General features: G+C 44.3%; 7 protein-coding genes across 7 annotated transcripts; 3 read left to right on the forward strand and 4 right to left on the reverse strand.

Moving 5' to 3' along the window:
• Positions 1-542: 542 nt before the first annotated feature.
• Positions 543-2741, reverse strand: VTP21DRAFT_4066 (uncharacterized protein; the record flags this gene model as incomplete). Its single annotated transcript, XM_069394436.1, has 1 exon — positions 543-2741. The coding sequence occupies one exon, from the start codon at positions 2739-2741 to the stop codon at positions 543-545; it is 2199 nt and encodes a 732-aa protein (XP_069248945.1).
• A 1833-nt stretch (positions 2742-4574) lies between these two features.
• VTP21DRAFT_4067 (uncharacterized protein) lies at positions 4575-6155 on the reverse strand (the record flags this gene model as incomplete). Its single annotated transcript, XM_069394437.1, has 1 exon — positions 4575-6155. One exon carries the CDS (start codon positions 6153-6155, stop codon positions 4575-4577), a length of 1581 nt encoding a protein of 526 aa, XP_069248946.1.
• A 159-nt stretch (positions 6156-6314) lies between these two features.
• On the forward strand, positions 6315-7332 carry VTP21DRAFT_4068 (uncharacterized protein; the record flags this gene model as incomplete). Its single annotated transcript, XM_069394438.1, has 2 exons — positions 6315-6432; positions 6518-7332. The coding sequence occupies 2 exons, from the start codon at positions 6315-6317 to the stop codon at positions 7330-7332; spliced, it is 933 nt and encodes a 310-aa protein (XP_069248947.1).
• Positions 7333-7951: 619 nt separating this feature from the next.
• VTP21DRAFT_4069 (uncharacterized protein) lies at positions 7952-9532 on the reverse strand (the record flags this gene model as incomplete). The annotated part of the gene is made up of 1 exon (XM_069394439.1): positions 7952-9532. The coding sequence occupies one exon, from the start codon at positions 9530-9532 to the stop codon at positions 7952-7954; it is 1581 nt and encodes a 526-aa protein (XP_069248948.1).
• Positions 9533-10502: 970 nt separating this feature from the next.
• On the forward strand, positions 10503-12086 carry VTP21DRAFT_4070 (uncharacterized protein; the record flags this gene model as incomplete). The annotated part of the gene is made up of 1 exon (XM_069394441.1): positions 10503-12086. One exon carries the CDS (start codon positions 10503-10505, stop codon positions 12084-12086), a length of 1584 nt encoding a protein of 527 aa, XP_069248949.1.
• A 1048-nt stretch (positions 12087-13134) lies between these two features.
• On the forward strand, positions 13135-14604 carry VTP21DRAFT_4071 (uncharacterized protein; the record flags this gene model as incomplete). The annotated part of the gene is made up of 1 exon (XM_069394442.1): positions 13135-14604. The coding sequence occupies one exon, from the start codon at positions 13135-13137 to the stop codon at positions 14602-14604; it is 1470 nt and encodes a 489-aa protein (XP_069248950.1).
• Positions 14605-15956: 1352 nt separating this feature from the next.
• On the reverse strand, positions 15957-17144 carry VTP21DRAFT_4072 (uncharacterized protein; the record flags this gene model as incomplete). Its single annotated transcript, XM_069394443.1, has 5 exons — positions 15957-16371; positions 16498-16736; positions 16831-16893; positions 16988-17009; positions 17080-17144. The coding sequence occupies 5 exons, from the start codon at positions 17142-17144 to the stop codon at positions 15957-15959; spliced, it is 804 nt and encodes a 267-aa protein (XP_069248951.1).
• Between the last annotated feature and the right edge of the window lie 494 nt (positions 17145-17638).

Genomic DNA, 17638 nt, shown 5'->3' on the forward strand with positions numbered 1-17638 from the left:
TTTTATCCAATAAATCGGCCTCATCATCCTGAAGCGTGGACTGCTGACAAAGTCCGCAGTCTATTTGAACTTATTCTATAGTGATTTTTGGTCTAACTTTCTACATTTTTAATAATATTCAAGAGTCTATAAGTGATCTATGCTGTAGCAGAACGTGCGCTGCATATTTTTGAAATAAAATGAGAATAAAAATTAAAATAAAAAATAATGTGAAATGTTGCTAATTGTATAGGTCATTATTTAGTTCCCATGCTTGGGGGTGTGAAGGTATTTATCAACAACGTCAATCGAGTGAGTTATTTCAATATAGTTCTAAAGGTAAGAAGCAGATACGAAATATTCCGTTTTCGAGACCATTTTCGCACTTGCAATCATGTATAAGCAATAGATAATAATATATTTAATGCATCAGAAGAGAATGGTAGAAATAATAAGAAATAAATAGCAATAGAATACAGAGTACAAAGGGATCGTAAACTTTTGATACTAGAGTTTCTACGAAAAAAAAAAAAAACCAAATAAAAACAGACACAACAGCTAGGTTAGTCAATAAGAGGCGTGTTGCCATAAAGATTAGCATAACTGCCCAGTGCCCAGATGGAAAAGTGGAACTTGTAGTTCGGATAACGCATTCCGCCTGGAGGGGCGAAAACTCCCTCTAGGCCACCCGGAAGCCACTCTCCGGTCTCCTGCTGTTGCCTCATGAGATAGATGATTCCACGCTTAATGGCTTCGGTATTGCTGCACTTAGCTGCCATCAGAGCGAGAACGGCATATGCAGTGTTAGTGACCTGGCTACCATCTGGGGATTGGACATAAGCTTTTGCCTTAATACTTTCGAGCGACTCGCCCCACCCGCCGTCCGGGTTCTGGTGTTTGAGCAAGAAGTCACATGCTTTTTTGCTTGCAGCAAAGTTGTCAGCGTATTTGCCGGCGTAGGACAGACCTTGCAGGGCAAACATAGTTGCATACGTGAAGCATACTCCCCAGCACGCGTACCAGCCGCCATTCTCTTGCTGGCTAGACAGCAAATATTTTACGCAGCGGTCGATGCAGTGTTCAATTTCCTTCGTTCGGTAATCAGGATAGGCCTTAGAAAAAGTCGCCAGGCCCATAATAACCGAGCCAGTGCACTCAGGGTACAGGTTTTCAGTCATGACATCTTCATATAGCTCAGTAATATTAAAGTACTCCATAAGTTTGGGGGCACGGATAGGCTCGTAAGCAGAATATCCTCCACCTGGGTTCTCCATCTCTAACACCAGATCCACTGCTTGCTCCAGACGCTCGTCGGATATCAGTTTGGGTACGATATTAGCCTGTTGCAGAAGCACGATAACCTTGACTGCCTCAATTGTAGTATCTGAGACAGCGTACGACTGATCGTGTGTGCTGAATGGCCAAGCACCTTTTGTGGGCTGCCTGTAGGTGCGTTCCATCGCACGTGGGTTCTCACGAATCTGTGTGCTCTCGATGAACTCGAGTGCCTTGCGCATGATTTCTCGGTTCTCTTCGAGGGTGGCTAACCCGGCGTCGAACGCAGCCTGTACAGTAAATGTGGTGTCCCACAGCTGGGTTCCGTTGGTGCCGGAAGAAGCCAACCCTTCGCGGCACAACCACATGGGATCGATGATACGCTCACGCATGCCCCGGATCCAGTGACTGTCGCGACCATGTGCATGGTACATCGCCAGCATGTTAGAAGCAAAGCTCACCGGAGCGATGCACAGGTAATGGGTGTTTGTTACTTCGAGCTCGATCTGGAACTGTGCTTCGCGGAGCGCGAGCTTGCGAAGGAACGGAATCTTCAGTGCTTCGTAGGTGTCTAACGCCTTAGTGAATGCGCGCCGGTACCATGTGTCAGGTGTGTAGCGATCGGCGCTGCTGATGTTGTCCCGTTGCGCATACCAATCGATACTGTCGTACGGCTGGTCGTAGAGCTCCTTGCGTAGCGCGTTCGTCAGGTCGTTCAGCGGCATCTTGAACCGATGGCCATACAGATAGCTCATGCTGACAAAAACGTTGCGTGTGTGCACCCACCATTTGCCTGGGTTGAGTGGTGAAAAGGTTGGGGCCAACAAAGGCTCTGGGGGTAGGGGGTGCATGCCCTCCCACTCGTAGACGCCGAGTACGCATAGCCAGAACTTGCCCCACGTTGGGATTGCACGCGCGCTGCCCAGCTCGTGCAATCTGCCTCGCGCCTTGGCCAATACCGGATGATTAGGACCCAAGCCGAGGATACGCAACATAATGTAGTTCATAGCAGTGCCAAACACAGTAGAGTTGCTTTGGATGAACAGTCCCCACCCGCCTTCGTCTTCATTGGCCATGTTCAGCAAGTAACGGCAGAATTCTTTTTTGATGTGCTCGTCAAAGTCAATGCCCATGATATAAGATGCAATTACGATGCCGCTAGTTACAAAGAGCGGGCCATCATCATTGCAAGCCCAGTGACCATCCTCAGCCTGCAGTCGCTTGAAGAATTCCCAGCCGTTTTTTGCTGCCTGCATGGGTTTCATTGCTTTCGGAAGTTTGAGCATGTCCAATGGCAACCCTAGCCAATACTTCTCCAAAAAACTCTGTGGCCGCCTCTTGACCTCTTCGTCGTCGGTCAGGTATTCCCAGACGTGACGTCCATTGTAAACGTTGAGTCTCCACCGCCTGAGATCTGTACGGAACTCGCTTGCTGCTTTGTTGTCAGTAAAGCAGGTCTGCACGCTTTCAACGCTGCTATCTGTCATAGTTTATTTGTGTAGGTTTATGATTGTGTGTGTAAATATATATGGCTGAGAAGCTGTATGTAATAGTATGAAAAACTATAGAGTGAACAGACAAAAGTGCATTAAAATATGATCACTATGACAGGAGAATCAAGTGTAAGAAAGAAAACTCTATATACAACAACCGAAGTGGTAGTTAGTGATAAAGTCCCGGGGAGTTCGATAAAAGCGGTTAGGTCTTACTTCATATTGCCCTGCGGTGTTATTGGGTAGGTATCCTAAGAGAGGAAAAATCGGAGCGGTGAGCCTCCTCTTTTAGTGGCGAATCTTCAGTAAAGTGGGGCAAGTTGTACCGGAACAAAAATGGCTAAATTCAAATTCGTCGGAATCATGACTCATTGCCGAATCACCATTCAGCTGGGGCCAATTCAATAATAAGCCCACCGTATCCGAAGATTCATTCGAAATGGGCTAGACAGTCACTAGCCCATTCTTCACGATCTCACCCTTCTTTCTCTTTGGAAGGCTAAGGTATATTACCGCAACATATCGGACTACAGAATTCCCCATGTATGTCCCTTAACGCATGTTCGTTTTCTTGCAGGCAATTGACGGATGACTCCCGAAACCACTACATTTGAAAAGTGCATCGATGTCAGAACTTGCAAATAAAAGAGGCGGAGCTGTAAGAGGCAAAGCACAATGATTTTCTATGTATTGAGAATTATGAAACTCTACAATAATTTGCACGTCATTTTCACTGTCGAAAATTTTGATACGCATTTGATGAGATGGAAATAAAATATCAGCCGCAACGTCACCTATGTAGTATTTGGCAAATGCTTAAATTTCAATCATAATTTGCACTGTGTTTGACACAGAATCAAAGGCAACATGTTGCATAGAAAATTAAAAGTTGAAAGCTTCAACCAACAAAATAAACATGGAAAGACGTGGAAACATGGTTTTTAATGGGGTTTTAGGTTAACAACACAAATATGCTTAACTCTTTCCGGCCGTTTGAAATTCGAATTTTAAAATTTTAGAAAGAGAAGGTTGTGAAACGATTTACCTTTGAATTGTACTTCTCGGAACGCTAATGCAGAGATTCGGATGCTGGGCGGGTGTAGCGAGATCGAGATCAGGAGAGAGTTAGTGCGTGACGAGGAGGCCCAGATTAATGAATGTGAACCTTGCGTGCCTGGTATTAGCTCAGAAAACTTATTCCATACCAGAATCGTCTCCTTCCTATAGTCATCCTAACCCAATTGTGTGACTGCGTTGCTTTTTTCCTCAATCGGTTACCAAGTCAACTGAGTTGTCTCTAGAGGTTGTAGGTAGGAAGCTGCCACGAGTCATTATTTTTCTTCCAGAGCACGAATTCTAACTAATATGTTTGTATCATATCCGTTTCTTGCTTCAATTGAAACTTGGGCAAGAAAAATTTAATTTGCAACCCAAAATATTGGTTACATTCATATATAGTACAATTAGGTAATCTGTGGTATTTCTACGTTACTTTCAGTCCAAGTTTTTACATATTCTGTCATATTGCCTTTTATCTACGTATTCCTTTGTCTTGCCCGGGTTTTTAATTGTTTTCCAATTCAATTGGATTTTAAGCATTGATTCTCAACAAGAGACAAGAATGTAAACTTTTAGCATTAAAAATTAGAAATATTGGCACCAAGTTCATACAGCCCAATTAATATAACATCATTATGAATTTACATTTTTGCCAGTTTTATAATGAATGAAATTTTTGAGGAAAAAGAAGTAATATGTTATTAGCTTAGTAATCGCAATTGTAAGTGATAAAGGAAGAAAAACAAAAAAAGTGTTGAACAAATATCTTTAAACCTCGGTACGTTTAGTGATAATCATACGACAATCACGCTCTGGTTTGGCGGGGAATGAAGCAATGAAGCACTTCGCGGGCAACAACTTAGGAAGTCCATCTTCGTCAACATTGTGTGGACCGAAGATACTATCCTTGGGGAGAGAGATGTTATAGTCCTTGAGTATGTTTGCTACGATAGCTAGCATCTCAACCCACGCGAGGTTGCGACCAATGCAGAAGCGATGTCCAAAAGAGAAGGTGAATAGATTGCGCTTGGCCACATCGTTGCCCAAGAATCGAGTTGGATCGAAGCGGCGAGGGTTTTCCCAGATGTCTTTGTGCATGTTGGGGGAGCGCAAGTTTACGTAAATTTCCACGCCCGGAGGAATATAGTGGCCCTGGATCGTTATACCTTTCGAGTAGGAAATACGGGGTGTCAATCCAGAAGTAGTAGGAGACTGACGTAGTGCCTCGTAGACACAGGCTTCGACGAATGGCAACTGGTTACGGACATCGGAATAGGTGATGAGGTGGTCGAGGGGGAATTGGCTGCGAACTTCCTCGACAGCGCGGCGAAGATGCTCGGGGTAGAGCAGCAACAGATGAAGGGTATACATTATTGCAGAGGAGGTTGTCTCGCTTCCGGCAAGCATCATCATGATACTCTCAGACTGCACTTCATGAGGAGTCATCTTGATTTTGGACTCGGGGTCTTCAGCATCGATAAAAGCTTGCAACATGTCGATTGGCTTTTCGTATTTCTCCTCGGCCAAGAGCTTCTTGCGCATATCAACAGATTCCTTGCTATAAACGGCCAAATCCTGGTATAATCTCTTCCAAGGTTGGATGATGACGGAGAAAGGCAACACCGCGAGAAGAAGGAGGACGATAGGGTTGTCCAAGAGTGTCATGGTTGCGCTTGACCACTTGATGACAGAAGTGCTGCCTTTAAACAGAGAATTGAATTTCCGTCCGAACGCTAATGCACTCATGATATCGAAAGTGGCAAGCTGGGTATCAATTCGGTAGTTGACCTCGGTGGGTTTGCCGTCATTCTTCGCAATCAGCTCATCCCACTTGTATTTGATAGCCTGGATGCCATGACGAAGAATCAGTGGCTCCATCTTGCTCAAGAAGGTGTAGTTGAAGTAAGGGCCGATTTGTCGTCTCCTGCGATTAACAAGTTCGGGTTCTTTGAGCGATACAATGTTAGGGGTACCATAATCTTCGAAAATATCGAAAAAGTCGGCCTTTCTAAAGTCCTGGGAGCTAAGGACAGCACGGATATCAGATGGGTTACTGATACAAACACCATTCGGCTTGAATACGTAGACATCACCGTAGGTTTTGCAGTCGGCTTGAACAATGTTATCGACGTTGCCAGAGAAATTGGCCAGGTTACCACGTTTTTCAGTGATACGAGCGAGAAGGGGGCCAGGGATATTGCGTAGAGGTGAGAAAAATAGTGCGTAGATGAGACGCCAGGCCACCAGAAGGCAAAACAAAGTAGCCAGGGTACGAGCGTACCCAAACTCATGGAGGGCAGCTTGAACTTGGGCAGTCAGGTTCAGCCAGTTGATGCTGAAAGCTAGCATTGTCAGAAGTGTGAAAAAGCTCCTAAAGAACTGGATGGCTGCTTTGTAGTAGGAAAAAAAGTAAGTGTTTTTTAAGAAAGGGAAGAAAAAACAGAACGAGAACGTAAGGAGTGTGAGTGTACCTCGGGATCTGCAGAGGCTTCGCATCGGAGAAAGAGGATGGATCGAGAACTTAGTAGTGTAACATGGCAAATGGATCACCAGATAGAGTTGATGATTCATCGGTTCCAGAATCATACTCCAGTAAGGTGCCGAAAATTCGTAACTAACCCTATGCGTAAGTGACTCTCCGCATCCTTATTTCTAACTCAACTCTTAAGTCCTTGCGCCACTGACATTCCTATCTCGCTAAATTTTTTTAGCTAAAACCAGCTGTTACCAGCTCACACATTTAACTATGTCAAACTTTACCAACGTAGCCATTGTCACTGGCGCTGCCCAAGGTGTGGGTCTTTGCATCGCAAAATCATTGGCCAAACGTGGTTATAAAGTGGTCATCAGCGATGTTGAGATAGAGAAAGGCCAACAGGCTGCTGCCGAGGTTAACCAAGAGCACGGGGAGGGAACCGCCACATTTGTTCGCTGTGACCTGACCAGCACTAGCGACATCGATAACCTGCTTGCCACCGCCATCGAGAAGTTTGGCAGCTACTCTGTGCTTGTCAACAATGCTGGTTTTCTGCGCGCACCATTCATGGCCATCTCGGCCAAGGACATCGAAGCCACCATTGCTGTCAACCTCACTGCACCCATTTACGCGACACGGCAAGCCATCAGATATTGGAATGAAAACCCTCATGTCAACGGCCAGGTAGTCAGCGTCACTTCGTCGTCTTCATTCAAAACTTATGCCAGTATCGCTGCCTACGGAGCAGCCAAGGCTGGTGCAGCACAGTTTACCTTCGCTTCTCGCGCGTTTGGGCCCAAGATCCGTATTAATGCCGTCGCACCCACAGCCATCGCCACCAATTTTGATAAGAACAAGATGCGAGTGGAAACCGATAAAACCGGTCCTGGCTACGTACCAGAGGAAGAGATGCGTGCCATGGGCTTGAAGAGGTTGTCAGTCGAGGATGTTACTAATACGGTTCTCCGTTGCATCGACGACGACTCTTTGTACGGAAACGTCCTTTATATTGATGCTGTCGAGGGGCTTAAGATCAGGTCAGAATTTTAGTGCGTCTTCAGAGTCGAGTTAGGAGTTCAGATTAAGCTGGATTAACGCACGCAGCCAATCCCTTTTTTAAATAACCCTTTATTTTAGTAGAGATGGGTGAGCCAAGACTGTAGAAAAACTCAGTATAATAGAAACCTAGAAAATTATATCTGTGTAATTTGAAATCAAAACAAGCGATGCTACCAATACTTTTAAAGTAAAAATGTAAAATGCAGCATTTTGCGGTAACCAATTTCAATAACAAATATGATTCTCGTATTCATAGTAAAATTTTCAGAGGATCGCTTATACATAGCTGGATGCTGATGTAGGAAACTGGACTCTCGGAAACTCTCCCCCTTGACTCCCAGTGATGCACATTGCACACTCCTGCCTCTTTTAACCATCATTTCCCCAATTCTTTATCTACTTTTTTAGCAATTAAATTTTTCATTTTGATATCTACATCAACGATTTCATGTGCACAGTGTTATGTTAAACCGCACTTCAATGCGCGTGTATTTGACATTATATAAATAAAAAGGTAGGGTGGTGATATATTAACAATGGTGTGAGAAAGCTCAGTAAAATGTCAAAGAAATACGGTCGTGTGGCAGAAAGGAGAAGAACCCGAGAAAAATTATGCCGCAATGCGCTTGGAGATTATCAGTCGGCAGTCGCGATCGGGATGTGTCGGTGCGAAGACGATGTGGCATTTAGAGGGCATCAGCTTCGGGACTCCATTCCCGTCAACATTGTGTGGGCCGAAAATGTTGTCCTCGGGAAGCGATATGTCATAGTCCTTGAGTAAGTTTGCGGCAATAGTCAGCATCTCAACCCATGCGAGGTTGCGACCAAGACAAATGCGAGGCCCGTAAGAGAAGGCGAATACGTTGCGCTTAGCCTCTTCATTATTCATGAAGCGATCAGGGTTGAAGCGGTGAGGTTCATCCCAAAGATCCTTGCGAACGTTGATCGCGCACAGGTTAAAGGCAATTTCAACCCCTGGCGGAATGTAGTGGCCTTGTATGGTGATTCCTTTAGTGTATGAGATTCTGGGCATGAATCCAGATGTGATAGGTGAATAGCGTAGTACTTCGTATATGAATGCTTCAAGGTATGGAAGCTGGGTGCGACACTCGTTGTAGGTGATGAGGTGGTCGAGCGGGAATTGACTGCGCACTTCTTCGACAGCACGGCGAAGGTATTGTGGGTACAGAGTTAGCAGGTGGAGTATCCAGGTAAGAGAAGTGGAAGTCGTCTCGCTACCAGCAAGTTGCATGCCAACACTCTCGGCCTGCACCTCGAGAGGTGTCATCTTGATCTTGGACTCGGGGTCTTCAGCATCGATAAAAGCTTGTAGTAGATCTGACGGCTTACCTTCAGTGCTCTGTGCCAGGAATTCCTTGCGTAGAGCAACCGACTCTTTGCCAAATTCAACAAAATCGCTATGCATCTTCAACCAAGGCCGGATGAGTAGAGAAAATGGGAATGAGGTGAGAAGGTTAAAATTTATTCGGACTCCCACGTATACCGCGGTTGCAGCAATCCAGTTGACTATTGTAGAGTTATTGTTGGCCAGCGAGTTGAATTCCCGACCGAAAGCCAGCGCGCTCATAATATCGAAAGTAGCAAGTTGCAGGTCATGGCGGTAGTTGATCTCGATGGGCTTTCCACCGTTCTCCGCAATTAACCCATCCCATTTGGCTTTGATCGCCTGGATGCCGTTGCGAAGAACCAGCGGCTCCATTTTGGATAGATACCCGTGATTGAAGTATGGGCCGATCAGGCGTTTTCTCCGACTGGCAAGTGACGGCTCGCTAAATGTCACTATATTGGCCATGTAGGGATCGTTGAGGTCCCGATATATATCAATCTTTCTGAATTCTGGCGAACCAAGGACAGCCCTGATATCAGATGGGTTGGTGATGCAGACAGTGTTTGGTTTAGAGACGTAGATGTCGCCATATTTCTCGAAGTCTGCAATTGCCGCCTTAATTACCCTGGTAGGCGCACGATTGTATATGGCACGCTTATCAGTGATACGGGAGAGTGGCGGGCCTGGGATATTGTGCAGACGCGACAAAAAGAATGCGTAGGTTAATTTCCATGCCATCTGCAGACCCAACAAGGTTGCTAGAAAACGGATATACCCAAACTCATGGATGAATGAGTGAGCCTGAGTAAACAAGGCCGGCCAGTTAATGTTGAAAGCTGGCATTGTTAGAAGCAAGAAAAAGTGCTTTAAGAACTCGATGGCTACTTTGTAGTAGCAAATAAAAGTTAGAGGGAAACAAGGAGAAATGAAAATAGGTGGTAAGTCCTAGCCATGTTAGTCATAATTCCGCCCGCCTGCACACAATTTGTATCGAAGTTTGCCACGCAGTGTGAAGGGTGATTCATAATTCTCCCAGTTTGTCTGATGTGAATCCGCAAAATTCTAGTAGTGCACATGTCAAATCCAACTACAAGCGGGTAATGATGGAATTAATTAGACCATATAGTGTAACGTTGATACCGTGAATGGCGATTAACTTAACAGGGTCTTCGAAGGACAAAGCCACACGTCTAATTCGTCTGATCTATATCCACAAAGTTCGTGAACACAGGGCAAACCTAGTTTCAAGCGGAGGACTATTTTTGATCCAGTTTTACCTCGGATTAATATTGATTCATATATCTTAATTCCTCGCTCTCTTCAGAGCAGAGCGGGACAATACCAGAGGCCTCAGAATAAAGAAAAAAAAAATAACCTCTCAGCAAGCTATCTACGCACTAGCTTCAGGATTAGTTTGGACTCTCTCTCAGTGTGCTCTTTATTACATATACAAGAACCTCGCTTGTCCATAGACGAAGAGGCCTTCTCAGTAAAAGAATTCACGCAAATCCTATCTTTGCTTCCCCGTTATCTATTCTGTCTAATACGATTTAGTGGAAACAATTTCGGACAAACAAGCGCAAATCCCGACCTTGGGAGGATTTACGATTATTTTGTGTAAGATTGCGTTGGGCGTTGCATATTCGTCAACCGCTACAGTCTTGCGGGGCTAAGGGAATGACTAATCTCCTATGCTTCTCCTTGCAGCTTTGCAGCGCCTTCCGACTTTTTTTTTCTTCCGCCCTTTTTCCTTTCTTTTTCTACTACAAAGCAACCATCCCGTTCTTTTTGGCGCTTCTTCACATTTCTGGCGATGCCAGCTTTCAGCATCAACTGGTTGGGCCAGCTTGCCCAGGTTCACGCCGTTCTCCACGAGCTTGGATATATCCGTTTGCTTGCAATATTGTTGTTTGGAGTGCAGGTGGCTTGGAAATTAACCTACGCATTCTTTTTATCGCCACTCCGCAATATCCCAGGCCCATTTCTTTCTCGCGTTACAGCTAGGCGCAGCGAATTCAAGGCTCTGTCTGGGAATGGAGAGAAAGCAACACAGCAAGACTACGAAAAGTACGGAGACATCTACGTGTACAAGCCAAATGTTATCTGCATCTGCAACCCGAAGGACATTCGGGCCGTGCTGAGCTCCAATCAATTCAGAAAAACTGACTTGTATAAGATTTTCGAGTATCTGGGCATACCAAACGTGGCGACATTCACAGACCCAGTGCTTGCGAACCGCCGGAGGCGGCAGATCCACCCATACTTCAACTTCACGTACCTAGGCAAAATGGAATCACTGATTCTCCGCCACGGTATCGAAGCGATTAAGACGAGGTGGGATGGGCTGATTGCGAAGAACGGCGGAAAGCCGATCGAGGTCAACTACCGCCACGACACGCAGCTCGCCACCTTCGACATCATCGGCGCATTAGTGTTTGGGCGTGAGTTCAATGCACTCGCAACCAACAACATGTCTTATATCAATTGGGTTTCAGGTACTTTCTTCTATTTGATGCTCCGCAACAACTTCCCCTTGCTTGCCGTGTATCCCTTCTCGCTCCTTGTCAGGTCCATGAAAAAGTCGCATGATGAACTGGCGGAGTTCAGCAAGGAGTCGGTTGCCATGCGCAAGGAGCTGCTGGCTAAAGGGGTCGACGAGAAACCCGCTGACCTACTGCAGGCGTTGATCGATGCAGAGGACCCTGAGTCCAAGTACAGGATGTCGCCTATCGAAGTGCAGACGGAGAGCGTTGGCATGCTACTTGGCGGGAGTGAGACGTCCTCCTCCGCAATTTCGTGGACGGTTCACTTTTTGCTATTGCACCCCGAGCACCTTCGCCGCGCCGTCGAGGAGGTGCGCAGCCAATTCGCGCCTGGTCACACCGTCACATTCAACGAGACTCGCGCCCACCTGCCATACCTCGAGGCCTGCATCTACGAAACTCTGCGCTATATTCCGGCAGGCACCGCCTCTTTCCCGCGAATCTCTCATTCTACCGGCATCACTATCCAGGGCCACTACATCCCGCCGGGCGTTGAGATCGCCGTCAACAAGTGGGCTGCCCACATCCACAAGGACTTCTGGGACGACCCGCTCACCTTCAACCCTGTTCGCTTCCTAGACAACGATGAGGCCAAGCGCAACATGCTTTCCTTCTCGTATGGACAGCGCTTCTGCATCGGGCGCAACCTCGCATGGGTGGAGATGCTGCCCATCCTGGCCAACATGCTCAAGGACTACGACATTTCTCTTCCAGAGGGTAGCCTCTTCGGCCCCCACAACCTCGACGAGCATGGCCGTCCAAAACTTATGCCCACGAAGCCTTCTGTGTTCACCATGCCTGCCAACCCCGAGCGCGACTGCCGCATGATCGTCACCAATCGCTCCGAGGTATAAACCCACTTTGCGCTTCTTTTTTAATCTTCCTGTCTCGCCTTCTTGCTCTTAGACACTCATTTCCAAAAATTCTTCCTCGAGTCTGTACCATTTAAAGCACCACTCAATAATCCAGTACTAATAAAAGTTGAAGACACCAGATTTATATACTCAGCAAGCAGATTATACTTACAGCACCTTCTCTAATTTGTCGTCATAATTGCAATAAACACACATATTAAACCCTTTAGTGCCCATATCGATTGTAACATCAAAGTTCCTCAAAGTGCGCTAATAATTTTGGCATCGTAATTTTCAAAATACTACAATTAGATTTGATACGAAAAAGGATGAATATTTCATTATTTTACTTATTCAATCTAAGAGTGAATCTAACTGATAACCAGAGATATCGTAAGAGCTACAGAAGAGAAACGGATCATAAGCTACAGGACTATTACAGTCATGCTGAGGGGATTGGCTGCCTGCTTAGCAGAAAAGATTTTTTTATTATGAATGAGTGAGTATTTAACTGATCAAGACATTAATAGCCATTGTTCATCTCTTCCAGGATACTCCTTTTTGTTTGTAAGTATCCCAATGACCTGGCTTTGGTCTCCCTTCTTCGGATTTAGCTCTGCTCATATCTTTATTAGCTCCTTCCTTATATAGTAATTTCTATCTTATTTTTGACTTAATGTCGACATGAACTCGGGAAGTATTTCCTATGCTTTTTTCCACACACACGTGGGTACCTCGCTCACACTCCTGAGATTCTATGAAAAATCCACTGATTTCGAGTCCACCACTCTTTGACGTGGCTTATGCGACTTGATTTTCATGTTAAGAGCTAGCAGGAGCACAGTTGAACAAAGGAGAAATAAAATAGGGGAACTGTGAGGTTGAATTTTTCTTTCCTATTTTTTCTTTCTCTCTTCATTCCTCCTTTCTTACTTCATCCCAACGCGTGAATATATATAGCATCACCTTTTGCGGGAATACGTTTTTCCTAAATAGCCTGCTGGCCCAATCTCTCATATAACAGTTCATTACTGTTCTGACAGATGCAATGGAGGCCTTCCAGCATGGTGTAACAAGCAAAGCCTATCCTCTTTCGCCCTTGGACATTATCCCTAACCACCTGTATATCACGAATGTGTATTTTATTGAAAACACACTAAGCGATGGTGACGCCTTCATGCCTAGCGACGTTTTAAGGGAGTCATTCTACGGCGCACTTCAACAATATCCTATCCTCGCTGGCTATCTTCGTCGGAAGAGCTGGAGTAAAATGGAAATCGAAGTGGACAAGGACGATCTGAACATGCCCGAGTACGTTGAATCCGCCAGCGACGTTCACTTCAAGTCCCTCAGAGATCACCAGTTTCACAGGGACGCATGGCCGCGGGGGGTTAACATTGTTGACCCACGGGCGATACCCGACAGCAGCGGCTCTCCTAAGCTTCTCCGTGCGCATGTTTATCGGCTGGCAGAAAACAGTGGTGTCGTGATTGTCGTCCGCGCGTCGCACAGTGTTTTCGATGCCAAGGGGTACGTCTCGTTCATCAACGCCTGGGCCCAACTATGTCGCGAGAGTCTCGACCCAAACTTGCCGAGAACTCCTGTGAAGCCGCTCATCGATCGTAGCGTTCTCTATGAGCAATTACCTGCGGACGTAAGGCCGACAAGCAGCCCAGCAACGAGTGCCCGCGCGTGGCTCACTCCCATCCTGTCAATTTTTGTCCGGCTGGCGCTGAACCTGTATGTCATGGTTGCCCCCAAGCAGGCGGCCCCGGATTTCATTGAAAGCCATTTGTTCCGAATTTCCGGGGACTCGCTTCGCCGCTTGCGTGACAAGATCAGTGCGCTTGAGCCTAATAGCCCGCATGTCTCCAACAACGACATAATCACGGCGCTCTTCACCATGGCGTTCGCCCAGAGCACCGAACAGTTGGCGGTACAAGCAAGTGCCAATGCTGGCTTCTTTTCAAAAGCGGTCAAGTACAGCAAGGATTTGATGGGCTCTGGCGAGAAGGGCATAAGCGCGATTGTTCCGTGTGATTTCCGCCACCGCATAGGAGTGCCAGAAAACTACACAGGAAGCTGCGCAATGGGTCTCTACGTCACTGCACCCAAAGAACTTTTGCTTAAGCCGATCACCCCAGAGTCCCTGGCCAAAGTTGCTGTGATTTCACGCAATACGATAGACCAGGTTGACAAAAAGCGCATTGAGCAGTTTATTAGTCGGGCTCTAAAGGTCATCAACCTGGTTGGGCACAAAGCAAATGTGCTTTACTCCATGCTTGTGTGCCAGGCCTTTTCTAACCAGTCTCGGCTCAGATTCTACGACGCCGACTTTGGTCATGGCCAGCCTGCAAAAGTGGTGCCCATGGCATACTCCAACACCGTTGCCGTCGTCTTTCCTCCCGCACCACCAAGCAGTGATGACGTGGAAGTGTTCCTCACACTGCGCCCGAATGTAATGGCTAATTTGCTCAAGAAACAGGATCTTCAATCTTTTGCGACCATCGTTTACTAGCTTCATCTGTATCTAGTATCTTCGGGCTGCAGTAAACGTTGGTTGCAGCTACCACATTTTTTCCCTCTCCCTTTTCTCTCTGATTTTTTGCGAGCCGAGTTTACACCTGTAAGCACCTTCTTTCTTCTCTTTTCATTCTTGAAATCAACATGAAGTTAATCAGTGTCTTTAACCAGCCCTCAGATTCAGAGACAAAAAGGGTAACCTAGTTACTTTTATATCTTTTTCATAGACCTTCCCAGTTAATACTCTGTTCTGAATAGTACCTCGATCTCACTTAACTATCAAAAATGGATATCACCTATTTTCCATTTAAAATATCGATTTCCTTATGTATTCAGCTCTTGATGTTCAATTTCTCGCGATGAGGTGCAAAGGTCGTAGAAACTTGAGCAACATAGCGAATGCGATTGTAACGTACAACTATAATGTTCAGTTCGGTTCACCTCTCAGATTGATCGATGCATTTGTCAAAAGAACAATTTCTTTCTTAAATTCTTGTTCAAAGATGTGACTCAAAGAGGCTATCTTCTGCAGAGAGATAAAGAGGGAAAATTATTTGTCTCTTTTTTTACAAGTATTTTCAGGTTTATGCAAGGAGAGTAAAACTGTAACAAATAGTTCCAGAAACAATATAAAGCAAAGTTAAAGAGAAAATATTTAGTCGGGAAATAATTTATATTAATATGCAAATACAAACTTTCAAAAGATCTATTGTACACAGGTAGTATATTTTTCTATAAGATTCATACAGGAACCCAGGTACTATATACAGTTTCGTCATGGTGATAAAAGTAATACGGCACGCCGATATTTAACTCTTCTTTTGAAACTATAATTCTTCGTTTTTCATTATCACAATTCTCTTCGCGAAAATTCAGTAATACATATCGAGCCATAAAATAATAAGATTGGATAAAAGAAATAAAAAAGAGAACAATGAGCATTGTAATGAGGCAAGAGTTGCATAAATATAACAGCTGTTTATATATTTTAGAACTTAGAATATCCAGGGTAAAAACTACAACAAGGCTTCTGTAAATATTGCTCAATTATATATGCATAAAATAATACAATAATATGTAAAATTTTCACGTTTGAAAAATTGAAGACTGTTTTTATGGATTAATATAACGGCTCGGCAGGTAAGCAGAATAATCTTAGTATAAAAAATAGGAGAAGAACAATAAGATGAAACAGATGTGTTTATTTAAAAAGGAAAATAATATGACTCTGGCATGTGTCTAGAAGTTCCAAGATCAATTGCAGAATTTCTTAATATAATTTTCATACTACACTGAGATTACATTAACACTTGATTCTCCCTTTGACAAGCAACATCATCTAAGTTGTTAACTCTTTTTGGCATATAACATACATCCATCGACCACAATGGTTGCTCCATTTGTGTATGCGCCAGCACGGGATGCTAGATAAATACAGGTTCCGGCTATATCCTCAGATTCACCAAAGCGACCAGCTGGAATTGCACTTTTAAGTTTATTCAAGAAGGCATCGTTGTCTTCCGAGACCAAGTCTTTTGTTAACTCAGATCGGAAATATCCTGGCGCGATTGAATTCACGGTGATATGGCGATAGCTAAGTAGAGGGGCAAGCGCTTCTGTCATCCGGTGGAGAGCGGCTTTGGATATATTGTATACTACATAACTCGGCATTGGTGTGTTGATCATTGCAGCAACAGAACCTATCATAATTACACGACTCGGATCTGCTTGGGTGCATTTAGCGGAAAGCAGCGGAATAAGTCTGTCAATGAAAAGAAATAAAATGTAGTAAAAAGTACTTCAGTATACTTTTTAAGGTTTTAGGTCGCATAGGGTAAAGCTTTGAGGATTCGAATCCATGAAGTCCAATATCAAAATTCCTACTTACGCCTTTGTTAAAAAATAAGGAGCTTTCAAGTTGATGTCAAAGAGATCATCCCAACTCTCCTCGGTATAAGTGTCGAAATCTTGACTATTAGTTACTCCCGCATTGTTCACTAAAACATCGAGGCGATTCTCCTGTTTCATCAATTCTTCTACTAGCCTATTTATTCCATCTAGATTCTTCAAATCAGCAGGAATGCTAATGCATTGACCTGGCCCTTGTTCGTTTAATCTAGCAGCGACCTTGAGCAAGATATTTAGAAATGAGGTATTGAAAATTATTGCAATAATTCGTAAGCTATGAATAAAAGCATAGACAAGCAGCTTATTGTATTACCTGATTGCATACATCGGTTGACCTGCTTGCAATGTAGACCTTAGCACCATTTGAAATGAAGCCCTAAACGCACAATGTCGGAGAAAATTATTATTCCTGAGTCAAAAAAAAAATTCATCTTGATAAAATCCAAGGGAATTTGAGGAAAAATTCTTACATTGGCAATCATTTCTCCAATGCTAAACATGATTAGTGAATTGAATCTAATTAGCCTGAGCCCACGATAGAATTGGAGCAAATTTTAGTTACCCTCGACTTCCACCAGTGACAAGCACCACTTTTCCTTTAACGCTAAACAACTTCGATATATCCATTATGAAATTGCAAAAAAAAAATACTGCCTTGAGGACTGTGAAATTATTAAGTGGGAGAGTCTTTGCGATTTTCGGGATATTATATACCAAATACTTGCTAAGATTTAGAATGGGAAGACTAGGCAAAGGTATATTGAACCTTTATACTAAACACCAGTGTCGAAATTCGAATAATGCCTATTATTTAAAATAATACAGTATTAAGAAATTTAGATAAGAGTAAGATTATGAAATTCCGTAGAGATTGAAAATTCCTTACAATTCGTTAAATACAAAAAAAAAACATTAAGAATAATATAAGAAAACAACCTAATTAGCAAGCGTAATTGTGATGTTATCGGAGTTGAACAGAATTCGCTTTCCAGTACTATTGCTACCAAAGAAACTGAAATATAAGATGGTATGGCAGTATCCGAATTTCAGCTTAATTGAAGTCACTTTTTCATTGGGAACAGGTGTATGACGTGTCTGTGGCTGAATACCCTTTTAAATAT

Source organism: Calcarisporiella thermophila (genome assembly GCF_041956535.1).
Source record: "Calcarisporiella thermophila strain CBS 279.70 unplaced genomic scaffold VTP21scaffold_19, whole genome shotgun sequence".
NCBI classification, from domain to species: Eukaryota; Fungi; Calcarisporiellomycota; class Calcarisporiellomycetes; order Calcarisporiellales; family Calcarisporiellaceae; genus Calcarisporiella; species Calcarisporiella thermophila.